Raw genomic sequence first — 26,240 nt, 5'->3', positions numbered from 1 at the left:
AGAGCTGCAGGGGTCATTGCTGCTCTTCAGATGCAACCAGCTGCCCCATGCTGCCTGCTTTTGCAGAGCTCATGCCTGTTTCTCAGCTCCTGTAGGCTCACTGATCAGCCTCCATGTATGTGTGAATCCAACCCATTCCCAGTGAATGAAATGGGGTGGCAGAACCCAGGGTGCCCCGTTGTTTATGTCCTGTCCCATTGTCTCTGTCCTCCCATGGTGGGTGCAGACGATGATGCTAGTGTGGGGTGTCACCAAGAACTGGTGTGGTGGCAAAGCTGTGTCCCCATCACATGAGACTAGTGAAGATGGTCTCTGCATACTCCTCCTTTCTCCTGAGCCCTCTAATGGGCACACATTCCCTTGAACTGCTGGCCTCGCACTAAGCAACCCCTCTGTTTCCTCTGTAGGATGAGCAGGAGGAAGAGGAGGCCTTTAACCAGAAGCACGCCCTTCAGAAAGCCAAGGAAGTCAGCCCCATGTCTGCCCCCAACATGCCTGCTATTGAGTGAGTGACCCCATGCACCCTGAGCTGCCCTTTGCTTCCCAAACCCATCCCTTGGGATGGATGGAGATGGATATGTGCTCCCCATGGAGCAGAGATCAGCTCACCAACAGGCCCTGAGCTGCCCCAGGCAGAGCCTCACGTGGCAGAAATCTCCCAAAAGTGGCTTTCTGCCCCAAAACATAAAGCCTGGATAGTTGCTGCTAAGGATAAGGAATGAAGGCAGAGAGGAGGAGGTTGGTGGTGATCGCTTCCACAGAGCAGATCCAAACCTCCCTGGGCTCCTTCCCTGGTTACATGAGATGGAGCAGGTTTGCAAGACCGTGCTTCATTGTATAGAAATTTCATCTGGGGGAAGGAAAAAGCCCCAAACCACATAAACCCCCCCAACACAGTGTTAAGGAGCTCTGCCTCTGCGTTTCAGCAGAAGAATGTTGTTTTTCCTTCCTAGACTCATGGTTTTTTTTCCTTTATTTTGCCATGTCATATGGTCTAAATCACATAAAACTTTCGAAGTCAACATTGGAACGAGGCGTTTTTTGATTTGTTTCCCAAAACAGTACATTTCAGTACGGCTGAAAGGATATATATATATTTTTTTTTTATACAGAATCCCTTCCCAGGGAATTTTAGGTTTCATCATGCTTTGAAACCAAGCCAGGTTCGCACACGGCAGAGTCTCTATCAAATCTGTTGAGAGAAATCCAGGCAAGCTCTGATGCACAGTGTTGGAGGAGGCAGCAAGGTTCATCTTAGATATCTGGGATCTGTCCAAGGTTCATGGCTTCTTGGATTTGCAGCAGTGGGATGGGATGATTCCCTGTCCTGAATACTTGCCTTCTGGTTTTGAGGGCACATTCCTGTAAGACCTGCCTAGGGATGAAGGGATATTCATTGTAAGAGAGGAATTGGGGGGTTTAAGGGCAAGATGGAAGAGTGTGTGGCCACCCATGCGTATGCATTGGGTAAAGTGAGGGAAGACAGCAACTTGGGCTGGACAATGGAGGAAAACAGAGGATGGAGAATGGAGAGGAGGAGGTGGGAGATGGAATACATGGGGGCACGGAAGGATTTGCCTGCTCTGCACATCCTTACTAGTCTTACAGCTGTTGCCAAATATAGCTGGTTAGGAAAGCAGATTTTGTTAACCTTAATGCTGTTGTTGTTGCTCCACTGGCATTTAAACGGGAGATACGGATATCTGCAGCTCTTTTTCCCAGTTCCACCCCCCTCCTTTGGGATGGATAGTTCCAAAGGTTGCGGTGACGTGGGGGTAAAAACATTTTCCAGGATTGATTTGGATGCCCCACTGACTCCAGCAGCTGGCAGGAGGGTTGAAACAGTGGGGAAACCACAGGAAGGGGCAAGCGAGAGCAGAGCTGGTGCCACAGGGCTGCATCAGTGCAGCAGAACCACTCTCAGCACTCGGGCATGCGCAGACACAGATGGCTCCATGCTACGTGGGTATGCGGTGCGGGCAGGTTGGGTGCACGCGTTGGTGCTGCTGGAGAGGTCCAGTTGAGGCTGGGAGGAGTGCTCCCACATGGCCACGCTGGTGTGGGTGGCTGCAGTGCAGATTGCTTGGGCTGCTGGGTGAGTGGGTGGCCTGATGGACAGATGCACGCGGGTGCTGCGATGTGCCAGTGCCTGGCGTGTTGTGGCCGTGCCTGTGCCATGTGCCCTGAGCATGGCACCGGGCTGGCCCCGAGTGTGGGGCTGTGATGTGACTCTGGTGTGGCAATGGGATCGTGCTGGGGGTGAAGGTGTCAGTGCCCCTGTAGAAAGCAGCTGCCCAGAGAGCTGTGGGTGCCCCGTCCCTGGAGGTGCCCATGGCCAGGTTGGATGGGGCTCTAGGCAACCTGATTTAGTGCTTGATGTAGCAGTTGTCAGCCCTGCCCGCAAGCATGGATGACCTTCCATTCCAACCCAAGCTAATCTATGATTCTGATGCTCAGAACCTTGCACACGGGAGCTCTGCGTGCACCTAGGGGTGATTTTGGTGGTGTGTTCTTACACACATATGGTGTTTGCAAAAAGCAAAAAATGTGAATCGCTGTATGCATATTTGAGTTTATCAGCTTTGTGTCCCACTCTGTGGTCTCAGGGTAGCACACACGGCTGCATTAACACGAAGTGATGCTCTGAGCATCGCAGGGCCAGCCCAACACATCACCTCCTCTGTAAAAACGCCACGTGTTACTAGCAGAAGCGAATAGCTCTTTCTGCTTGGAGTACCCAAAGACCAGGGCTTCGAGGCAGCGTGTTTGATCTCATCTTCCTTTCTCCCCAGCCCTGGTGGGAAGTCCAAATGGGGCACACGTGTGAGCACACACAGAGCTTGCTGCTGGCCTGCAAGCACACACAGGCAGCGGTTTGCTGGTGGCTCCTCACTCTGCGCACTGCCTGCAGTGATGGAGGAGGGCTGGTGGGGATTGAACGGGTTTGTTTTTCCTCCCCAGAAGAGACAGGCGCAGGAGACACCACATGTCGATGTGGGAGCCGCGCAGCAGCCACCTGTACGTGGGTCGCGTGTCGTCTGTGGCTCCCGTGCTGTTGGGGCAGCTCCTGCCCGTGTGTGGGGTGCTCCCGTGCACCCGTGTCCCTGCGTGCGTTCGTGGCTCTGTGCGTCTGTGTGTCGGTGTGCCCGTGGGTGTGTACAGCGTGTGCTCCGGGGGAGAGCGGCGTACGCGTGTGCACGTGTGTGTTTCTGTGTGTTGGGAAGGGGAAGGTTTGTCCTCTGCAGGGTGTTTGTGTTCATGGCCGTGTCAGGGATCCTGGAAGGCAGAACGTAGAGGAGCCCTCCCATGGGATGCGTCAGCCCAGCTGTGCAGGCAGGGAGGGCTCCCTGTGCCTGGTGATGCGCTCCATCGCACGCATCCCAGCAGCGAGGGCCATCTCTCATTGAGAAAGGCTGATCTTGGACCTGACATCTTTTCCCGTTTTATTCTCCATCCTATCAGCATTGCTGTGCAAGCCTGGACATCGTTAGGGTCCTGTTGCTCCCAAAAGGAGCCTAGCTCCAAGGAGCTGTAAGCAAAGGAACTCCTAGTGCTGCAGCGATAGGACTTTGTCCCTGCTTCTTTGGAGAGACCTCACTGCAACCTTTCAGTGCTTAAAGAGGATTATAAAAAGGGATAGAGACTCACTTTTTACATGGTGACAGTGATAGAGCAAGGGGGAATGGCTTTAAGCTAGAAGAGGGGAGATTTAGGTGAGATGTAAGGAGGAAATTCTTCACTCAGAGTGGAGAGGCCCTGGCACCGCTGCCCAGAGCTGTGGGTGCCCCATCTCTGGAGGTGCCCCAGGTCAGGGATGGGCCCTGGGCAGCTTGAGCTGGTGGGTGGTATCCCTTCCTTTGGCAGAGTGGGATGGAAATAAAAGGGCTTTGAGGTTCCTTCCAACCCAGATCTGGTTCTATGGTTCTGTGATTGAAAGTGGTGTCGTCAGGCAAGGAAGGCGATTATGTTCAGTCACCACCTGGCTGGCATGGGGCAGGTGTGGGTCCGATCCTCCTACATCCTGTGGTCTTTTGAAGGGGGCAGAACATTAGGCTCAGCTGAACTGCCAGCACCAGAAGGATGCCCAAACGCTGGGAACCAAGTCCTGGGGGCTGGGCAGGTGTTTATGTCCCCAGACTCCATGTGTGATGACTCGTGTACACCCCCATGTCTTGTCACGGGGGCTGTGGGTGCATGCAGCCGGGGTGGGACGGGGTGACACGCCAGCACCGGTGGGGACATCAGTGACCCCAGCCCGTCTGTCCCAGGCGGGAGCGGCGCCGGCGGCACCACATGTCGGTGTGGGAGCAGCGCACCAGCCAGCTGCGCCGGCACATGCAGATGTCCAGCCAGGAGGGCATCAACAAGGATGAGCCCCCCCTCATCAACCCTCATGCCAGCATCTTCCGCCGCAAGAAGCCGGGGGACGGTGTCACCTTGGAGAAGTGCGCTGAGGAGCAGGGCAGCAAAGGCGAGCGGCCGCAGGCTGAGGGTCCCGAGCAGCCGGCCCCGGGGACCAACCCAGGTGGTGGGGAGGACAGGAGGAGCCCGTCACCCCACGTCAGGAGGGACAAGGAGATGTGGCAACACAAAGCATGCCATGGGAACTGCGAGCCGGGAGAGGAAGGGGCAGGAGGTGGCATCGAGGAGAGGGCGCGGATGAGGCAGAGCCAGCGGCGTAGCCGGCATCGGAAAGCTAGGACGGAGGGGAAGGAGGTGACAGGAGCACTGGAGAGCCGTGCAGGCAGCCAGGATATGGGGCTGGAGGAGCCTGGCCCCACAGAGGGGATGCAGGATGGGGAGCGGCGTGGGGATGCTGCTGCAGCACTGGACCTGATACAGAGCGAGCCAGAGGCGAGCGGGGACCCCACCAGGTTTGTGGCTGGGTGGCATTTTGAAGTCCTTGTGAGTTCTTGTATCACTGCTTTCCACTTATTTTCTCTCACATTTTTGTCCCAAAGGACTAATGGGGGTCCAACTGAGGAGGGAAGCCTCCCAGCATCGTCCTCCGAGCCCCCCCGGGGGATGGAGGGCAGTCTGGGCGAGCAGGACTGCAGCAGCCCAGACACCAGTGAGCAGGCTCTGCTGGGGGGCGCAGCACTGGGGGCCAGCCGTACTGTCAGCCACAGCGAGCCAGACCTGTCCTCCGTCACCGCCAACACTGAGAAGGCCACCGAGAGCACCACCATCATGATTGATGTCCAAGACTCCACTGTGGTACAGAGTGAGGACCCCTCTCTCTTTCCTGAGCACACGCAGTGGGGAGTGGAAGGCTGCTCACGTGGCTTTTCCCATCCACATCCATGGGGTGGGTGGGGGTGTCCGTCCCCATCATCCCGTGTTGTCCTTCCCGGTGTCCCCACAGCAGGGAATGGGGCAGGTGTGGGACAAAAGCTGCCTCTCACCCTACCTGGCTGTGGGCAAAGGCTTTCGTTTCTCTGCAGTTAGCAACAAAACCGATGGAGAAGCCAGCCCCTTGAAGGAAGCAGAGAGCAAAGAGGATGAGGAGGAGATGGAGAAGAAGAAGCGGAAGAAGGAGAAGAGCGAGACAGGCAAAGCAATGGTGCCACACAGCTCCATGTTCATCTTCAGCACCACAAACCCGTGAGATTTCCTTATTTTTGGCTTTCATATGTGGAAGGGGGAGTGTTCTTGGGAAGGGGGCTGAGTACGTCCTTAACAATTTTATTATGCAGCCCTGGGGGTCCTTCCCCTGTCCAACAGTCCTCTCCCTCTGTGCTGGACACACTCACTGCTTTCTCAATGGCTGCAAGCTGTGCTTGTTTCACATCACTACATTTTTCATAGAATTACACAATCATTAGGGCTGGAAAAGACCACTGAGGCCATCTAGTCCAACTGTCAGCCCACCCCCACCATGCCTACTGCCCATGTCCTTCAGTGCCACATCCCCGTGGTTCTGTAGCACCCCCAGGAATTATGGCCCCACCACTCCCTGGGCAAACCGTGCTGGCGTATCGCTGTTCTTCCCAAGAAGAAATGTTTCCTAATACCCAACCTGCTATCCCTCAGTGATGGCCCAGGCCTGAGAGCTTGGGGCTTTGCACACGTGGGGCACAGGGGGTGGCTGTAATAGATGAGGACTGTCTCGCTGTAGGGTGCGCAGAGCCTGCCACTACATTGTGAACCTGCGCTACTTCGAGATGTGCATCCTCCTGGTCATCGCCGCCAGCAGCATCGCCCTCGCGGCTGAGGATCCCGTCCTCACCAACTCCGACCGTAACAAAGTGATTGCAAGTCCCCTTCGTCTGCCTCCAAAAAGGGGCTCGCCTCGTGGTGATGTGGGTTTGGTGTGAGAAAACGGGGTCGTGGGGTTAGCGTTGAGAGGCAAAACTGAGCAGGAGTTGTACACGTGCCCTTGGCAGCGTCTGGGATGGGGCAGGAGGAAAGGAGGAACTGAGCCACTCCTGTGGGCAAATCCCTCTCGGCCTTCAGGAAGACATTGCAACAGGCAGAGGCCGTGGAGGAGTGCAGCATCCCAGGGGCAGAATGTGTGGGACCAGAGGTGGGGACGCATAGCAGGGCTTTGTCCACAGTCAGGCTTGAAGTGGGGAGATGCCCATAGGGATGCTCTGGAGGAGCCTCGGTGAGCCCCTTGTCTGGGAAGCTGCTGCAGAGCACCCGTGCCCTCTCTCTGCAGGTGCTGAGGTATTTTGACTACGTTTTCACTGGTGTCTTCACCTTCGAGATGGTTATCAAGGTAAGATCGCTGGCTGTGCTGCATGTGGAGAGGGGAGCAAGCATCTTGCATGGGAAATAGCTCAGGTTTTCTACCCCAGTCCTGATTTTGTATGACAGAAACTTGAAAGCCTGGTTCTTAGCAATAGGAGATGAGAGAACTCAGCACTGCTTATATCAGCATCCAGAACCCTTTGAGATGCGATGCTCCTGCATCTACACCCTACCCTGTCTGGGCAGAGGGGCAGCTTTAGCTCTGTGGCTGAGCTGCTGCCCTCCTGCTTGTTTTTATCCCTCCAGATGATCGACCAGGGCTTGATCCTGCAGGATGGCTCCTACTTCCGAGACCTCTGGAACATCCTAGATTTCATTGTGGTGGTGGGAGCACTGGTGGCCTTCGCCTTGGCGTGAGTGGCCTTGTGGGATCTGCTTGGTTGGGGAGGGAGGGAGGATGTGACGTTATGGCTGCGAGACCATCACTTGGGGGGATTTCTCTGTGACTTTCTGCTCTGGGAATAGCTTCTTACCGCTGTGCATGAAGCCCAGCTGTATCTCTGATGGAGGAAAGATGTGCAGCTTCAGGGACTTGTTAGATTGATGGGAACAAAGAGTGTCAAAGCTGGAGTCGTGCACCTGCAATGCACTCCAGGGTGCACAGAACCAGCAAAGGCAGTGCCCTATGTGGTGGAGCACTCTGAATGTGTCTGAGCTGGAAGTTGTGCCCTCTAGCTGGTAGTTTTCCCTCTGCTCTGAGGGCGAGCATCACCCCAGAGTCCTGCAGGGACAGGGATGTGGTCGGCAGGGGTTGTGCCTGCAGTGCCAACATTGCGGCTTTTCCCTGTCCCCAGCTTCCTGGGGGACAGGGAGGTCCCTTTTGGCATGGGGCAGCTGAATTCTTGAGGGGTTTTCAGCACCTCCATGGAGGTCTGGATTTCCCCATGGGCACGGCAAGAGCTCTCAGAGCTGGCCTGTGGTGCCCTCTCACCCTGCAGCCATCTCACAATAAAAAACAATGCCTACATGTCTGTAAAGCCACATCTCTGGGTGATGTTGTTTGTCTGCTGCCCACTCAGAGCATGCACTTTCCGAGTAAGAGGCCATCTATGCCTGCCTCTAGTCTGCAGCTCTCAGCATGGAAAGCTAATACATCACCCCAAATGCAGCTTAAATAAAAAGCCCGACATACCACTGTAAATCTCCAAAGAGCTGTAATTAAATTAGCTGGAATAACCAGCACCATAACTAAAGACCCTGCTCTCTTTTGCCTCCCGTGGCACCCTCGGAGGAGGCATTAGCGTGCAGCTCTGAGAGCTGTGGTAAGACCTGGCTTGTGGGTTCACAACAGGAAGAAAGTGATGCTCAGAGCATGGCCCTCTCTGTCCCACCTGGTGTGCGAGGGCAGAAGCACCCCACAGAGCTGCATCCTCCTCCTCTGTGCTTTTCCTTGCCCCGCTGGAGACAAGCCATGTCTGTGGGTGGATGTGATGGATGTCCTCCTGCCTCAGGTCCCCACTGTGGCCTTGTTGCTCAAGGCTCCCAAAATGCTTTCCTTACCTTCTCTCTCTCCCTCTTTTCTTTTCTGTTCATGCTGTTCGGTGGTTTGGGCTGGATTGCCAACAGGAATGCTTTGGGGTAACTATGCCATCTGAGTGTCCATGGGGGGGGAAGGGCAGGTGTCTGTCTGTCTGTCTGACATTTGTGCTGACCCTAAACTGTGTTCCCACCCCCTGTTCCTTCAATCTGAGCGTGCTGCTCTGCGTGTTAAAGGTGGAAGTATGGGTCCTATGGCTGTTAGTACAGTCACTTTCTGGAGTATTAATTAGTGGCTTTGTTTACAGCTCTTAATGATTAAGCCCATTAATGTGCTCCCTGCTGCATTAACCCTTGCAAAAGAGCTGTGTAGTTCGGGGTATCTGTTGTTGTGAGACATTTCTTGGTTGGTTTTTGAGCTGTGCCACCTTCACCAAGATCGTTCTGCTCCAGCCGACGGCTTTGGTTAAAAGACAAGAAGAAAAAAAAGAGGCAGTGTGGGTGGGACTGATCATCACATTCAATAAACCAGGGTCATAGGGGCGACTTGGTGCTTCTTTTCTCCAAGTGGGCTGCTCCTCCCTCAGCTGGCTCTGGAGGGAGGCGAGGGATGGGAGGGCTAAGTCTTTGCATGCACCTGGCACATCCAACCCCAGGGCTGGAAGGTTATTGTCTCTCTATTTCATCTTTGGGTGCCTGTGCCTCCCTCCCACGTGGCAGGACCAACAAGGGCCGGGATATCAAGACCATCAAGTCTCTCCGTGTGCTGCGGGTCTTGAGGCCCCTGAAAACCATCAAGCGGCTGCCGAAGCTCAAGGTAACAACACCCACCATGGGCTTGATGTCTGCCTCCTCCAGCATCAGCATCAGTTTGCTCCCAGGCGATAAACAAGTCATTTTCCAAGCATTTGCTGCACTTTAGGAGCCCTGTTTTCAAACACGGCTCCTTTCAGACTGTGCACATAGGGCTGTGTGTTATTTAAAGCAAACCCAGCCGTGGATAGACCTGAGCTGATTCCTCTGCTAGGGATCCTGGGGCAGGTGTGGAAACCAGGCAGTAAAGCCCGGATGCTCTCCTGTTAAAAGTACATGGCCCTGGTTTTGGGAGAGCTCAGATCTCTATCCAGAGTTCATTATCTTTCCCACCAGAGCAGCTTGCAAACAACTCCAGGTTTTTGTGTGCTGTGCTGTCCTCGTGTTACAGCAGAAGACTAAGAGACCAAGCGAGCCCTGAGCTGTCCTCACAAGGAGATATTTGACTTATGGATAAAGCCCAGGATGGCACCCCAGATACAAAAGTTTTCATCTCATCTTTTCCTCTTGACCAGTGGTTGGCACTGGCTCATTTTAGTTCATTTCTGGCACAGGAAGAGTGAGCACAGCCTCCGAGGCTTTGGGAATGGCTGCTATTGCAGGCAGGGGTATTCAGTCTGCCTCTTGTCTGGGATGATGCTGAAAAAGGAGTATTGACTAATTGGTCTTGAGGGCTAATGGCATCTTTGGGACAGTCCCTGTCTGCTGCCCTGGTTGGAGAAAGTGTGGGAGGATAAGTGTGCGTCACTATGGGTACGCTGGGTGTCATCTACCAGATGTCCCTTTGCTCGGGAGGGGGATAAGCTCTTTCCTTGCCTCTCTACCAGCAGTGGGAAGCATCTTTCCACACAGCAGTGTTAAGGAGGGTCTGGTTCTGCCCTGTTGGTCCCCATGGTGAGCTATGCCCTGTCCTGCAGGCTGTCTTCGACTGCGTTGTGACGTCTCTCAAGAACGTCTTCAACATCCTCATCGTCTACAAGCTCTTCATGTTCATCTTTGCTGTCATTGCCGTCCAGCTCTTCAAGGGGAAGTTTTTCTACTGCACTGACAGCTCAAAGGACACAGAGAAGGACTGCATGTATGTCCCATGCGGGTTTGATGCTGCTGACAGCTCTGGGAAAGGCAGGGTGCTGGGCAATGGTCCCTTAGGGTTCCCAGTGCAGCCCTTGGTCATTACTTGCTCTTGGATGTAGATTTTTGGGTTGGGTGGCTTGGGCTGAGTCCTATCTGGCTGATAGCTTTCTATCAGCCCATGCAATGTTGCAGAGTCCAATATTTTCTTCCACTTCTCTCTTTGCTGCATGTCCCTGCTTCCCCAGTCTGTCATTGAGCTTTTCCCCATTTCTCCCTTCAGCCCCACAGGAGAGTGTCCCTCTCGCACACACACTGCCCCAGGTATAGAACCACCACCTTGTAGCCTGACAATGTAAAGCAAAGCCACTGCTCTCTCCCAACCTTGCAGAGGGAACTATGTGGACCATGAGAAGAACAAGATGGAGGTGAAGTGCCGGGAGTGGAAACGACACGAGTTTCACTATGACAATATAATCTGGGCATTGCTCACCCTGTTCACTGTCTCCACTGGTGAGGGTTGGCCCCAGTGAGTATTTGCTCCATTCTCTTCCCTTGGATGGGTTGGGCATGTTCCCATTGCCTTAGTTGGTTTAATAACTGCCTATACCCCAAAAGGACAGAGAGAGGAACTGCTGTGCAGTGGGGAGGAGAGGAAGGCTTAGAAATTAGGTCAGGACAAAAGAGCTTATTCCCTAGGTGAGACTGGGGACATGGCTGTGGTTAACTTCTTCCTCTGAAATTGAATGATGGATTGTCCTTGCTCCCTCATGGAGGTACATTCATTTTAGGTCAGCTGTAGAAATGACTGTAGAACTAGCACTCTCTCCATGCTCATGAGAGACTAGGACACCTTTTTCTCTGTGTGAAGCACTGCAAAATCCATTTTCCATCAGGGACGCAGTCGAAGCACTGTGAAACACGCTGCAACCACTTGGAGGGGTTGTCTAATGCTGGTTAAAGCAGGTTCATCTTTTTGAGTGTGGATGGATGGAGGTGGACGTGCCAGGGAGGTCCCATGAGAAGAGCTGGGTGGTGGCAGTCCTGAAGGGCGTACCTCTGGTTGCTTTTCTCCACCTGTCTGCCCACAGGGTGCTGCAGCATTCAGTGGATGTGACGGAGGAGGACCGTGGGCCCAGCCGCAGTAACCGCATGGAGATGTCCATTTTTTACGTTGTCTATTTTGTGGTCTTCCCTTTCTTCTTCGTCAACATTTTTGTGGCTCTCATCATCATCACGTTCCAAGAGCAAGGAGACAAAATGATGGAGGAGTGCAGTCTGGAGAAGAACGAGGTACAATCTAGGGAGGAGGAAGGATGTTTCTATGGGATTGCTGCAGTACCAGGTGGGGTTTGGGAGCCTGGAGCTCCCCAGGTGTTTAAAAGGCTGTCCATTGGTGCAAGAAAACTGTGGGAGAACCAAGTGTGGCAGCCACCATCTCTGTGTTACCATCAGCTAGAGTCTGACATGCATTGTTTTCTTCCAGAGGGCCTGTATTGACTTTGCCATCAGTGCCAAGCCCCTTACACGCTACATGCCCCAGAACCGACACACCTTCCAGTACCGGGTCTGGCATTTTGTGGTCTCCCCATCCTTTGAGTATACCATCATGGCCATGATCGCTTTGAACACTGTGGTGCTGATGATGAAGGTGAGCAGGTGGGCCTGGTTAGGGTGGCGGGGAGAAGAAGCATCTATCAGGATGGGACCAGAGGGTATTTGGGTTATTTCTCTGAGATGCTTTGAGACAGTGCCCCACAGCCACAGTGACACTCAGTGGCTGTGGATGGTGACCAGTCAGCTAGAGGACCATGTCAGCCTTGCAGAGGATCTGAGTAGGTCCTTGCAGGTTTCCATGTCCAGGTGGAAAACTTGACTGCACAGTTTGCTTGCCTGATCAGACTTGCTCTGGGTTTGGGAACTTTTATACTTTCCCCATGTGGAAACCTGCCCTAATCCACACTCCGAATCTTGAAGATATAAGAAAACTTCCATAGAGGATTATCTCTGCTGCCTGTTGAGCACTTAGTGCTGTCTGCTGACACTTGTCCCAGAATATATTCCTTTGGCAAGGTCGCTCCAAACACCATACAACCCAAGCTGGAGGTGAGACCGTCCCTTAACTATGACCCAAACAATGCGGACCTTTTAACTGCTGCAGAGAAGTCTGCATTATTTCTGGACTTCCTCCTCACAGGCAAGGGCTGCAGTCATGGGAGAGGGGTGGAGAGGGGAAGAAAGGGAAGAAGGAGGTGTTAGGTTAGATGTTAGGCAGGTATTTTTTACTCAGTGGGTGGTGAGGCACTGGAACAGGTTGCCCAGAGAAGTACTGGGTGCCCCATCTCTGGAGGCATTCAAGGTCATGTTGGACAGGGCCCTGGGCAGCCTGATCTGGTGGCTGGCAACCCTGCCCATGGCAGGGGGGTTGGACCTGGATGATCTTCAAGGTCCCCTCCAACCTAAGCCATTCTATGATTCTGTGAGGTGGTCTTGAGGCATCGGGGGCAAGGATCATGGCCATCACAGGGACAGACCATCAGCCAAGGGCAATGTCTCTCTGTCTCCATTAGTACTACTCTGCTCCATACACCTATGAGCTGGCCCTGAAGTACCTGAACATCGCTTTCACCATGGTGTTCTCTTTGGAGTGTGTCCTTAAGATCATTGCTTTCGGATTCCTGGTAAGTACCTGGTCCCGTTCTCAGCAGAAGTGTTAATTTGGACTTTTCAGCTCTCTGATTCACAGAGGGAAGGTGTTAATAATGTGAGATTGATGCTGTCTATTCTGGATCCCAGCCTGGGAGCTGCTTGCAGGCTGGTGGTTGGAATTGCTCCTTTGGATCTTGTTTGGAAGGTCAAGAGAGACCTTCTGAGCTTCCTGAGCCAGCTGCCAGTGCTGCTGCTGGGCATGAAGCGTGTGCCCATAGGGATCAGTCCAACTTACAGTCGAAGCTCAGCACCCTTGGCCGTGGTCAGGTTGGGCTTCCTGGTGCCAGACCGGCCGTCCCAACCTCAAACCCTCTCCTTCTTCCCACAGAATTATTTCCGGGACACCTGGAATATCTTTGACTTCATCACCGTCATTGGCAGCATCACGGAGATCATCCTGACGGACACCAAGGTGACGGGACAGGCTGGGTGCCACGTCAGGCCTGATGCGGTGTCCAGGGGGTTTTGCTGCCTCCCCCCTGACCCTCACTTCTCTCCCCTCCCAGCTCGTGAACACCAGCAGCTTCAACATGAGTTTCCTAAAGCTGTTCCGGGCGGCTCGGCTCATCAAGCTGCTGCGCCAGGGTTACACCATCCGCATCCTGCTGTGGACGTTCGTGCAGTCCTTCAAGGTGAGGACTACACACGCTGGGCTTGGTGCTGGCGTGCTGCTCCTTGGCTCATAGGAGAGGTGGGTGGGCCTGGAGAGGTGTATGCCTCCAGAGCTGAAGCTGTGTAAGAAGATGACTTGTGCTTCTCTTGCAGGCCCTCCCCTATGTCTGCCTCCTGATCGCGATGCTTTTCTTCATCTATGCCATCATTGGGATGCAGGTGAGCACCTGCAGCTCAGCGTGGTTCCTTGGGCACAGACAGGCTGGGGAGACACATCCTCAGCGTTACAAACCCTGCACAGCAGCCAGCCTGTCACTGCAGCCCTTAGCAGAGCTGGGGTCTGCACATCACTGGGAGACGTGGGCTTCCAGCACAGGCATGTGAGCACAGCACTCACTCCAACACGTGCTCATGGTGCTGGCTCGGCAGCACAGTGACTAACACCCGTGATGAGGATCTCACAAAGCATCTCTATTAGCACTCAGGCTCTTCATCCGCCCAGTGAGCAAGCCTCCTTGATAACAAAAGCCATCTCCTGCTGCTCGCTGTTAGGGAGGGGGGGATGAAGCAGAATTTCAGGAGCAGATAGCACATGGCTCGCTGCTGTTCAGTCTCATCCTTCCCTAAGACTTGCTGGGCTGGTTTTGGCCACTCCATCCCACACATCTCAGCGCTGGCTCCAGGTGTTCTCCGTGCTAGGCAACTGCCATCTGACTCAGCCCCCTCCCTGCCGTGTGGTAGTATTGGATTTATTATTATTATTTTATTTTTTTTAACATCATTGTGAACAAATCCCCAAGCAGTAAAGTCTGTGGGTGTTATTTGAGCAAAATAGCTGGAGGCAGAAAATATTCTACAATTACACATTCCAAAAAACCCGTACAGGGGAAAAAATACTCTTGCACTTAGTGTATTTTTAGGCTCACGAAGAGTGGAATAAATATTTAACAGTAATAACGGCACATTTTTCCAATTTAAGGCACTTTGCAAATGTTCTCCGTGGCCTTGGCAGTGGGCTGCTGGTAGGATGTTGCCTGTTTTTGGGGCTTCATCACCTCTCGTGGCCCTGGAGTCCTTCTGATCTGGGGCAGGACTGGTTCCCATGGCTGTACGTACAGCCACAGGTGTTGCCTGAACCTTTTTCTCTCTTCCCCCCCATCCATAGGTTTTTGGCAACATCAAACTCGATGAGGAAAGCCACATTAACCGGCACAACAACTTCCGCAGCTTCCTGGGCTCCCTCATGCTCCTCTTCAGGTAAGCAGCCACAGGTTGGGGGGCTTGGGGCTGGGGGACATCCTTCCCTGCTGCGAGCTGCTGTGTTGGTGCAGGAGTGCCACTGGTGAGGCATGGCAGGAGATCATGCTCTCCTGCCTGGAGGGCAAGGGCTGCGAGCCGGACACGACGGCGACGTCCGGGCAGAACGAGAACGAGCGATGCGGCACGGACCTGGCCTACGTGTACTTCGTCTCCTTCATCTTCTTCTGCTCGTTTCTGGTGAGTTCCTCTCCCTGGAGAAGTGGTTGAGGGAATGTCTCTCATCCCACCTTCCCCAGGGCTGCAGCCCCGCAGCCACCCAGCACCTTCCCTAGGGCTTTGCTGGGTGAACACTACACATAGAGTGCGCTGTGCCTGGCGTCCCATTACAGCCAGGATAGCTGGAGCACCTGCTGCTCCTCCAAGGCAACACTCTCTGCTTGTCTCAATTCCTTCTTGAATTCCATCTTCCCACAGCTTCCTTCGCTGCTCCCTTTCCCCCACTTCCCTTTCTCTCTGCCTTTCTCCTTTTCACTTAGATGCTCAACCTGTTCGTGGCGGTCATCATGGACAATTTTGAGTACCTGACTCGAGATTCCTCCATCCTGGGACCTCACCATCTAGATGAGTTTGTCCGGATCTGGGCAGAGTATGACAGAGCAGCGTGGTATGTAGCCAGCTCCTTCTCTCCCAAGCAGCCTCTCCAAGCTGGTTTTAAGTAGGTGTCCTTGCTTTCTGCTGTTGGAAACCACCTGGCTGCGATGCCTGGGGTGGTCACAGCAGGACTGCTCTCACTCGTGGTCATTACAGGGGCAGCAGTTGGTTCCTACACTGCCTGGTGACACAGGCAACCTTAGGGGATCCTGAAGATGCTCATGGTTGGCCATGGTGTGTTTATCCATGGTTCCTGCTGAACCTCTGCTCCTCTGCCATGCCACAGGCAGATCCCTTTTTGCATCCTTCCCTGTCTCTGCTCAAGTCAGGCTCCAGAGCCTGGTCCCTAGCACCCACAGCTGACATCAGGGTGGCTTGTCCCCAGCCTGGGGAGATGCTGGGGGTCTGCTGGGCTCCTGCTAGGTCACCAGGGAGTTATGTAGTCTGGGGACAAGCTCACTCTTACGTGCCCACCCTACAGGAGATGGGTGCATTTTGTTTCCTGCACTTATAGCTTTGCTGATGAGGTCCCCAGTGGGCAAGGCTCCTGTTTATAGGCAGGACCCCATTCCTGGCAATGGCATGAGCCACACGGCTTGGTCAGACTTTGGCTTTGGAGCAGAGGAACAGCTCTATGCTGCTCCTCCCAGGATGGCGTGGACCATCCCAAAGGCAGTGCAGAGCCCACAGCAGAGTGGAGGACACCTTGAAGGTGTCTCACATGGCCCCTTCCTCCCCCAACCAAGGGACATCCACTTTGGAGCCACGTCCCACTGCTGTGCCAGGGTGCTCTTAACTCAGGACCCTTGGCCAGTGCATGTGTTCCTTATTGAAGCATCACCTCCTCTGCTAATCTTCCTCTTGTGAAGCCAGGAGATTTTTTAAGCCTAACATAATCTCCTGACACGGTTTCCCACACTGTTTGTCTCCAGCCCAGTTCATTTCAGCACTGGCCAGGTTCCTCCCACGTGGCCTCCCACCAGTGCCCAATGCTGTTTGCATGGGCAAGTGGGTTGGCTTGTTAGCGGGCAGCTGTGCCTAGGGGAGGGTGAACATGGGAGAGTAGATGTCCAGAGGAGATATGAGATGAAACACCCTCTGTTTGCTGTGGGCTTCCTCACCTGTGGATATGGGGAAGGATTTCTTCACACCAGCCACTCTTTCACCCCCATGTTGGTGTCTGGGTCCCAAGGGCAGTCACTGCAAAAGCCCCTCTCTGATTTCTGAGCAAAGCGTGCTCTTCATCATCACATGTACATGGTGGGTAGGGGCTGTGAGCAGGAGATGGTGGTGCTGGGGCCACTGGGGCAGCCCTGGCCCTCACTGTGGGGTGAAGAACAGGTGAGTACATCCCACCGGGTCCCCACTGTGTGGGGCACAGCTCTGCACCTTGACACTGGGAACATTTCAGGAAGGGTCTCAGGGGAGACTGTACAATTCGTGTACCAGGGAGGCTCAGGGACTGGTTTTGCCCACATGGTAGGCTTAGCTCTGGTCAGTGATGGAGAGGGGACAGAAGAAGATGAAGGAGAAACCTGAGGCAAAGGCACAGGGTAGGGTGGTGATGCTGCTCTTTGCCTCCCTGTACGGTTTCCCTCCAAGCTTGTCCAAGGATGCCCAGGAGGCTGCAGCACGCTGCACCTCAGCACATCCACCCTGCTGTCCTGCTTCCCAAAGGGCTCTGAGCTGGTGCAGGGTCAGGAGCTCAGCATCCCTGCGCTCGGTCCTGCCAGCTCCCCACCTCGACTGCTTCTTTATTTCAGAGGTGATGGAGGGATATGGGCTGTATCCTGCCACTGCTACTGCTGGATCTGGGTCTGGGAGAGAAGGGGTGCGTGTATGGGAGGGCTTGCTTCTAATAATGTGTACCCTTGGCAGAGCATGGTCTGGTGGTCGGAGCACAAGAGTGGACCACCTGAGACCTAGGTGCTAGTGCCAGACCCACCAGCTGGTCACATTATCTTTCCCTGACTCAGGTTCCCCAGATACGGGAGATACAGTTGACTCAGCTGCCAACCTCTCTGGAAGGATCAGAGGGTTCTGGTGTGGGAGACTCAGCTCCACGGGAAGGGCTCGTGGTTGCTAGAACCCAACCAGCGTCTCCCCTCTCTAAAACCCCAGCCCTCTCCCACCAGCTGTAGATAGCCAGGGGAGTGATGCCATGTTTCCCCAGGGTCAGCAGGGTCAGGGTGAGGAGGTGCAAGCTGACTCACGATGGAGAGGACAGCAGCTGGGGTTCACAGCTCCCCCTCTCTGGGTCTGACAGAGGCAGAAGGAGAAGAGCCATGCACCCCTGGGGGTCTTGCCCCACAGCCGGTCCTAGCCCCCTGGTTGAGCTCTCCACCCTCTCAGTGTCCTATTAACCCACCTGTGCTTCCTTTGCAGCGGCAGGATCTCGTATAAGGATATGTACAAATTAGTACGGGTGATCTCGCCTCCTCTGGGCCTAGGAGAGAACTGCCCCTACAGGGTGGCGTGCAAGGTTTGCCTCCCAGTCCTCCGCCACAACCTGGCCACGGGACGCACCATCCACCCCTCCTTCCCCCCCGCTCCGCCGCCACCGCGCCTCCCGAGGGAACCCTCACGTTGCTTTCCTTTTGAGTTTAAAGAGGTCCGAGGCCTCCCAGAGCCAGCAGCTGTCCCCTCCGGGGGGGCCCAGAGCCTCCCGGGGTGGGTTTTGACAAATTGTGCCTGCCCCATCAGCTCAGAGCCTCGGCTCGGTGGACATGTGCCCCTGTCCCCGCTTGGCTCCTCCAGGAGGCATCTATGGGAGCAGGGCTTTTTCTCTCCCCTGTTGGTGAAGGTGTGGTTCACTCCTGGGATGGAGGGATGGGTGAAGGCAGAAGGGTGTTAGGGGCTTGGTTGCTTTGGAGAGGGAGGATGGAGAGGCCAGGGTGACCCCGCTCCCTGTAGGACACCTGGGGACGTGGTGCTGCACCTGGCACACTGTGCTGTAAGCATGATCTGAGGATGTACAGTGATCTCTCTGCAGAACTGTGCTCTCACTCATCTTGCTCTCAGTTTGCCACAGCTGCCAGAAGGAGGTGGCACCAGGGATCTCCTGGAGCCAGGCTGGCTCTGTGGTGGCCACCCCATCCTGTGGTGCCCGCAGGGTCAGCAGCCCCTCGTGCTTTTTTTCCTGGATCCTGGAGCTCAGCCATCCCTCTGCTTGAGGCGACTTCTCAGCTGTGAGCCCAAGACAGCGCTCTGACCTCCTTGTGCACCTCTGCACCTTCTTTTAGATTGATTCTTAGAATGGCAACGTGAGCAAATCCCCACACCGCTGCCTTCTCTAAAGTGCCACGACACCCGTGTCTGTGCCTGTGTCCGTGGCACAAGGGGATGCAGTGCTCTGTCTTCCCCCTTTCACCCCTCGCAGCATCTGAGGTGTGCTTCTCAGTCTTTAATCCTGCAAGGGAAGAGGTTTCTGAGCATCCCCTCTGCTGTAAGTGTCTCCTCCAGCCACCATCCCTGAAGTGGCTCTGTCGCCCTTTGCAGCTGCCCATAGGGATGATGCAACACATCCGGAGTCTCGCAGGAAGGCCAAGACCAGGAGTGAAGCAGAGGAAGCCAGGCAAGCCTCGGCCACTCAGTCAGCTCATTTGTGAAGAGGTGGTTGGGGGTTTTCTTGCAAGAATCTCAGACAGCTCATCCCTTCAAGGAGGCAGTCCACGCAGTCTTTCCACTCTTCTCTGTTGCATTCCTGGCAAAATGCTCGGGTCCTGCAGGCAGAAGAGCCCTCCAGGAGGAAATTCTGGCCTTTCTCAGTTGGCTTTGGGGTTTTGCTGGGAAATTCTGTTCTCCTAAGCCAGAGCACCTGGTGATTGCAGGGGTACCTGTGATGATCCCTGGCAGGAGGGAGATCTGCAGCTGTCTGGGCTTTCTGCTGGCTCTGTGAGATGCACAAAGAAGTGGAGATGGCGAGCAGACATCCTTCTAGCCTTCTCTTCATTGCACATCATCATCTCCTCCCTGAGTGTGTTGCATTTCAAGGACACAGGAGATTTCCAGGTATTCCTCCTGGTCTGGGAGAATTCCAAGAAGACAACTGGTGAAGAAAGAAAACTCGTGCAATCATTGTGTTTTGCTACTGTGGTCCAGATCTCCACTACTTACACATCTTACAGTTCGGGGAGTCTGCCCTACGCATCACAGTGCACAGGTTCACCTTCCTGAAGGCAGCAAGAGCCATCGTTTCCAAAGAGATGGAGGAGAGCAAGCCTGCAGCCCTTGGTCACCTGGCAATTTGACAACTGGAGGAGGCTGTGCCCGTGCTGGGACCAGCTCTGGGAGCCATCCTGTCCAGATGGATAGCATTTTGCATGCCTTCCTGTGCTTGGCTCCATGGGGATGTTGCTTCTGGGCACAGCTGTGCTGAGCAAAATGATTTAAGGTCTCTGCTCTGAGCAGATGCAGTGTCTGCTGGCTTTTGATGCAAACTCTTGCCTTCATGGGAATCCATTCCTCCACAGTTCAAAGAATCTCAGTACAAAAGGTAGTGAGTGCTGAAATTCAGTCTGCCAGGAAGGACAGGTTCAAGTTCGCTGTCACGCTCCCTTGTTGCACAGTTTTTGAGCGTGTTAGTTCTGAAGCCAGCATCTCACCTTCAGATGCCTCAAGTCAGTCAGCCAGCTCTGCTACGGTGCTGCTTATGGACTCATGGATCTGAGTACTTTCTCTTGCCCGTCCCATCCCTGCATTATTATCATCCTCTCTCCAGGCCTTTTAGATGTGTCCGTTCCACAGAGGAACAGCTTGTCCCACTGGCACCCTACTGCAGGTGGTCAGAAACATAACCTAGCAGGGACCTCTTTGGCCAGGGGCTGCTTCCAAAGCAGCTGATGCCCTTGAGAAGAGGAGATACCTCCTCTCTTTCCTCTCAGCACTGGAGCTGGGAGACAGCCAGCGTTCCAGTGGCATCCCTCTCACCCCAGCCGCCTGTCTGAGCTGGGTTTCTCTCCATCCTCCTCCTGTCCTTGCCGTGATGACCGATGCTACTATTGCCCTTCTCCATCAGCCACCCCCCAGTGGTGCAGGCCAACAGCTTGGCATGAGGGGAAGAAGAGGTGGCCAAGCCTAACATCCCCTGGAAATGTACATAGACATCCTCCTGGGTGTGCAGGGCCTGGCACAGGGCGTTTCTGGTGACAGTGAGCCTAGGCTGGTCCTGGTAAAGAGGAGAAGCGAGAGGTGGGGCCCGTCCTAGCTGCCCCCCTGTGGGAAGCCCAAATGAACCCCAATGTTGGAAGGCCCAAACAGCTGCCTCTGCTGAGACTCTTTAAACTCCAACCTGGTGGAACTTGCAGCCGCATGCGGGAGAGAGCCAGGGCGGGAGCATGGCATGCACAACTTTTTTCCTCCTGATTTTATTTTTTCAGCCGATTCAGCATGCCTTTTGCACTGGTGCATGGTGGGAAAGCGGTCCATCCGCAGAGCCAGACGGAAGCGACTGGGCATCTTCCTTTGACAAGTGACCCTGGCCCACTGCCTTCTATGCAAGACGCTGCCTCCCAATTGCATAGACCTTATGAGATGGGGATACACAGCCTTCCGGCTATGGGTTAGGTGGCCACACAAAGCAACCCCCAGGCCCCCGGGAGGGAAGAACACGCCGCAGGCCACTGAGAGCATTGAGTCGCCGTGGTGCAAACCACCCGACCTCCGATAACCCATGGCTCGAGTGCCGTGTATCTGATTTATACCACTCGCACACAGCCCTGGAACCCTGTGGGACGAGGCGGGGGCTGCTGGAGGGCCGTAGGGACGGGGGTGAGGCAGGAGGAGGACTCCCAGGCTGCTGGCGAGGTGGGTATTTGAGGCCAGCAGCAGAGCGGGGTGAGTCGCTTACTGCCAGCATTCCTGGGTCTGTGTGAGCAGTGCTATAAATCCACATCAGGACAGTCTCTCATGTATGATTTGCCTTGATTAACGGGTTTCCTGTTCTTTTCCTGTTTGTCCGTTTGTTTTTTCTCTCCTGTTTCCTGTACTATTTTGTTTGTACGTTTTTTCTGCTCTCTGGGAATGCCTCCTCTCTCTCTGCATCTCCCTCCCTCCCCTTCCCCCTCCATGAGCAGTGGCCGAATCCATTACACTGAGATGTATGAAATGCTGACTCTTATGTCACCACCGCTAGGCCTCGGCAAGAGATGTCCTTCCAAAGTGGCCTATAAGGTAGATCAACCCTTCCTTCTATGGGGGTTTAGGGCCGAGCAGGAGCCGGTGGGCGGTGGGGCTGGGGGAGCTTGGGTTTGCTGGAGGCTTCCAACCCATGGTGTGCCCAGAAGGGTGCTGGCCATGCTGGCAGGTCCCTGCTGCCCATGTGGGTGACGCTGCCCTTGTCACTTGCAAACTCAGAGAGCTCTGGGGTGGAAGACCACTGAGGAAGAGCAGGGAGAGGGGCAGCGGTAGGAGCAGTGTGGAGGTGGGACACTTGGAGACAGGGTGAGGAGTGAATCCTTAGCACTCTCAGGAGGGTGGCACGTCTCTAGGACCTCTAGCCCAGGAGTTTGACCCCTGGGCTTGCAGCCACCCTTGTCCCAGCCAGCTAAACCCCACAGGGATGGGAAGCAGGTAGGCAGCAAGGATGCATCCTGCAGGATCAGCTCTGCAGCGCATTGGCTCGAGACATCCCAGGGACATCTCACACTATGAGGATACCCACGTGCCTCCAATAAGCAGCTCTGAGCTTAACAGGATGCCCAGGGAGCCCTGAAGGATGTGGGATGGGAACAGCTAGAATGAGACCTGTAGCAATGTGCTGCCCAGGCTGGAGTGAGCTGGGGCTTCATTTGGCAGCTGGCTGCTGCCCTTTCAGCAGCACTGGCAGAGGTGCTAGCAGTAAGTGGGGGGTTTGTATGCTTGCAAGCACACTGCAGCACTTGTGTGTGTGCTCCCACATGCATACGCCCACCACAGGATTGAAAGCAGGGAGAAGACATGAGAAGCTGGGGGGAAGGGACTGGACAGGGAAGGGATGAGCCCAGGCATTCACAAAGCAAAATATACTCTCTGGAAAGTGGATCTGGTCACTTTGGTTTGCACCCCGCCTGCCCAGGGTGGGGAAGGAGCATGGCGTGTCTAACCTGCCTTGGTTGCCCTCCTCTCTTTCCTTCTGCACTTTTTTTCTTCCCCTCCTACCCTTCCCCACCCCTGGATAATTCAGACCCTGTGCATGTGCTGGCAAACTTCATCTCTGAAAGACGCAAAAAGGGGCGCCAGGATGTAGCATGCTAGAGGAACTGAGCCGATCCAAAGTCCCTGAAGGTTAGGGACCCTCCTCTCCCCTGCCCCAGGTGGGAAGGGTTGAGAGCTGGAAAGCCAAACCACCCAGGAACGGAGACTTGAGCCCCCTCTCCCCTTCCCCAGCACCTGCCATTCCCCTGATGGGTCAGGCATTGACAAAGTGCTGGGAGTTGGCCTAGAGTCAGGCTCTGTTTTGGGGAGGGGGCCCAGGGACCGTTCCTGGGGCGCAGGAGGAGCCCTGGAAGGCAGTGAGCCGGTGTCCTGGGGTGGAAGGAGCCGGGGGGTGGTGGGGTGATCCTTGCCCTTCTTTTTTGGCTGTGCTGTTTTGACACTCTTTGTTGCTTATTTATTTATTTATTTATTTGTTTCTTTCTTTTTTTTTTTTAATTTGTATTTTATTTTAATTTTTTTTTTCCTTTTTATTTAACATTTAATTTCTTTTCCTCCAGCCTGGTCGATGTGTTTTTCGATATTGTTTTCCGTCCGCTGTTTTCTTCTCTCTCTTGCGCAGAGACTGGTGCTGATGAACATGCCCGTAGCCGAGGACATGACGGTCCATTTCACCTCCACCCTGATGGCGCTGATACGCACCGCCCTGGACATCAAAATTGCCAAAGGTAATGGCACTGGGGTGGGGGACGGAGCAGAGCAGAGCACGAAGGTTTTGGAGCAGTCCTGTTGGCATCGTGGCCAAACTGGGGTTGAGTCTGGGGTGTGTGCATGGAAGTGGTCGACCCAAGCAAGCAAATTTCAGTCGCTCGTAAGGAGCAAAATTGCATTTATTTAGAGAAGAGGGTGGCCAGTTTTCCACTAGAAGCTGATCTGAGAGCAAAAAACCAGCTTGCTGACCACTGTGCAAAAGAGAAGAGGGAGAACTCCCCTTCCTCCTCCAGTGGAAAGGCAAAGCAAGGAGGGAGACACATCACGTGTGCCTGGCTCCTACAACTGAGGAGCAGAAATCTATCTCGCGGTGAGCACAACATGTTCAGAGCTGAAAAACAGTTTTTTTTCTGTTGTTGTTGTTGTTGCTGGAAACACTCTGATTCATCAGATCAAAAGCTTTCTGCGGAAACATGCCACTTTCAAATTGTCCCCTGGGAAGAGTTCAGAAAGCCCAACCCAGGCGAGATCAGCAGGAGCCCAGCGCTGCCTGCATCATGAAACATCAGGTTTGAGCCCTTTCTGGATAAAGCAGAGGTTTGAAGCTGGCCACATTCCCTTGCCCAGAGGCACTCGAGCCTCTGTTTGGCGTGTGTTAATGGCTTACTTTGTGCCTGGCTCTTCTGCAGCTCAGCAAATCCCTACACTGCTGGCCAGAAAGCTCTGCTCTGCTTTAAGGACTTCAGCCAAGCAGAGCTGCTCTTCCACCAGCACATGATCCACTCCCCAGCAAAAAGAAAGTGGGGCAGCAGCAGCAGGTGTGTGTGGGCTGGAGTAGGATTGAAGCGGCAGAGACGGACCCAAGGCGAGCTCGAAGATGGCAGCTTTGAGTGGGAGGGCAGGGGATGGGAGATGGTGGCACATATGGAGGGGATGGTGGGGAAGTTTCCCTGCAAGAGTAGGCTGCCTGAAGGAACGTGGCTCTCCCAGCCCCGAGAGCTGGGTGCTGATCTTCCCTGTGAGTGAGCCTCACTTCAGGATGGTGAAGAGGTGTCTTTAGATGAGGTCTTGATGTGCATGGGCTGCTTCTTCCTTGCTGTTCAAGGTGGTGCAGACTGGCAGCAGTTAGACGCTGAGCTTCAAAAGGAGATCCTGACCATTTGGCCTCACCTGTCCCAGAAGATGCTTGACCTACTGGTACCCATGCCAAAAAGTGAGTCTCTGCATGGGCTATGAGTACTGCCAAATTCTCATTGCGCTTGCAGCAGCAACTTCCTATTGGGAGAGGGGGACCGGTCAGACCCACCCCAGATAGGGAAGAGGTGGGAAGAGGGTTTGTGCTGCTACAAGCCTTGCTCATGGGATCCCTTTGGGAAAACACCCAGCTCACAGTGGTGGTCATCTCTGAACATCACTTCACAGAATCACGGAACAGCTGAGGTTGGAAAAGACCTCTGGAGGTCACCTGGTCCAACCTCATTCCTCTCTGGCACCGTTAATCTGTTGATGTGATGAGGATGTGCATTTTGGTTTATTATGGTGCTGCTGAGCCATCTCCATCCATTTCACCTCCTCCCGCATACCTGAATGTGCAGCTCCTTCGCTGCCCCAGTGGTGAGAAGTTTGTGGGTGACCAAGGCATCCCACAGCACGGCTTTTCCTGAGATCAGTGCTGGTGCCTTCAGATCTGCTATTTCTATTGACACAAAAGCATCCCTTCTTCCTTCTCCTCTCATGCCCTCAGCCTCTGACCTGACTGTTGGCAAAATATATGCAGCCATGATGATCATGGATTACTACAAGCAGAGCAAGGCGAAGAAGCAGAGGCAGCAGCTGGAGGAGCAGGTGAGGCTCAGAGAGGGCACGTGGTGCTCAGGGTGGGGTGTTTTTGGAGCACCCTCACAGGGACAGCAGGCTTTAGATCACATCCTGGCCTGACACTTGTGCAGCCCCCAGCTGGCTGGGGAACCAATTGAGGATGTCCAAGGGGCTCTTGGCTTGTGTGATGCTGGCTTCCAAACAGGTCCTGCCCATCCCTTGGTGCATGTTGGGTTTTGTTGGCTACAGGAGCATGTTCATGCATCCTCAACCTCTGACAGTGAACACAAGCACACCCTCTCCTCCATGCTTTCTCAGTGAAGAGCTGGGCTGGCTCTTTCATGCAGGCTCAGCTTCTTCCTTTCTTCCCCGCAGAAAAACGCGCCCATGTTCCAGCGCATGGAGCCATCCTCTTTGCCACAGGAAATCATCTCGAACGCGAAGGCTCTGCCTTACCTCCAGCAGGACACCCTCACGGGGCTGTGAGTATTGCCTCGACAAGGGGTGAGGTTTTCCTGCAGCTTCTCTCTTTCTGGAAGAGGGAACGGGCACTGCTTCAGCTCTCCGAGGAGCGCGGTGATTGTATTGGGGATTGTATTGCACACAGTGATAGCAACACCTGAGTCATGCCCACCCTGAAGCCACACCATCATTGCAGGAGCAGCCGGAGCGGGTTCCCCTCGCTGAGCCCACTCTCACCACAGGAGATCTTCCAGCTGGCCTGCATGGATCCAGCCCACGGGCAGTTCCAGGAGCACCAGTCTCTGGTAAAGCCACGTGCTGCCTGCTGGGCACTGCCTGTGCTTCCAGGAGGATGCTGGTGGGCGTGGGGAGGTGTGGGACCATCGTTGTGTTGGGATCTGGCCCCTCAGCTCTTGCAGACAGGGCTGCGAGCATGGTCTGATGCCCTGCAGTAAAACATCCTTCTTTTTGCAGGCTGCTCTTTCCCCCCCCGAGCTCTCATTTTCAGTGGGTTACCCCATGCTCAGCGATGGTATCTGATGTTTTCAGATTCGTGTCCTTTCTGTTGTCAGTGCTGGTGTCCCTGACCCCAAACCATCACCATGGGGTGCAGCCCTCCAGCCTCGCACATGTGCCAGCAGCAGTGTCCGTGTGTGTGTGTGTGTGTGTGTGCATCTATACGAATATTTCTCTGTGTCTGTGTGTGTGCGGCCACTGTTGGGTACCACCGTGCATCTCCAGCCCGGTCTGTGTCCCCGTGCTCTGTCACACTC

The 26,240-nt window shown here is 54.5% G+C and overlaps 1 protein-coding gene across 1 annotated transcript in view; it reads left to right on the top strand.

Moving 5' to 3' along the window:
* Nucleotides 1–26,240, top strand: part of CACNA1E (calcium voltage-gated channel subunit alpha1 E) — a 70,365-nt gene that overhangs the window by 40,367 nt on the left and 3,758 nt on the right. The window contains exons 19-44 of the mRNA XM_065744796.1: nt 408–505; nt 2,962–3,018; nt 4,269–4,874; nt 4,962–5,224; nt 5,445–5,604; nt 6,119–6,248; nt 6,662–6,721; nt 7,000–7,106; nt 8,950–9,046; nt 9,960–10,120; nt 10,505–10,642; nt 11,205–11,406; nt 11,600–11,764; nt 12,684–12,794; nt 13,151–13,234; nt 13,329–13,454; nt 13,588–13,653; nt 14,600–14,691; nt 14,766–14,931; nt 15,231–15,358; nt 21,420–21,516; nt 23,099–23,204; nt 24,293–24,400; nt 24,932–25,032; nt 25,381–25,487; nt 25,664–25,772. Coding sequence (XP_065600868.1) covers nt 408–505; nt 2,962–3,018; nt 4,269–4,874; nt 4,962–5,224; nt 5,445–5,604; nt 6,119–6,248; nt 6,662–6,721; nt 7,000–7,106; nt 8,950–9,046; nt 9,960–10,120; nt 10,505–10,642; nt 11,205–11,406; nt 11,600–11,764; nt 12,684–12,794; nt 13,151–13,234; nt 13,329–13,454; nt 13,588–13,653; nt 14,600–14,691; nt 14,766–14,931; nt 15,231–15,358; nt 21,420–21,516; nt 23,099–23,204; nt 24,293–24,400; nt 24,932–25,032; nt 25,381–25,487; nt 25,664–25,772 — 3,645 coding nt within the window. The remainder of the gene's footprint in view (nt 1–407; nt 506–2,961; nt 3,019–4,268; nt 4,875–4,961; nt 5,225–5,444; nt 5,605–6,118; nt 6,249–6,661; nt 6,722–6,999; nt 7,107–8,949; nt 9,047–9,959; nt 10,121–10,504; nt 10,643–11,204; nt 11,407–11,599; nt 11,765–12,683; nt 12,795–13,150; nt 13,235–13,328; nt 13,455–13,587; nt 13,654–14,599; nt 14,692–14,765; nt 14,932–15,230; nt 15,359–21,419; nt 21,517–23,098; nt 23,205–24,292; nt 24,401–24,931; nt 25,033–25,380; nt 25,488–25,663; nt 25,773–26,240) is intronic.

Source organism: Cyrtonyx montezumae, unplaced genomic scaffold (assembly GCF_038088225.1).
Source record: "Cyrtonyx montezumae isolate F1298 unplaced genomic scaffold, pur_monq_1.0 scaffold_1, whole genome shotgun sequence".
Classification (NCBI taxonomy): domain Eukaryota; kingdom Metazoa; phylum Chordata; class Aves; order Galliformes; family Odontophoridae; genus Cyrtonyx; species Cyrtonyx montezumae.
Note: the sequence above shows the minus strand (reverse complement) of the source record. Positions and strands in the feature narration are given on the sequence as shown.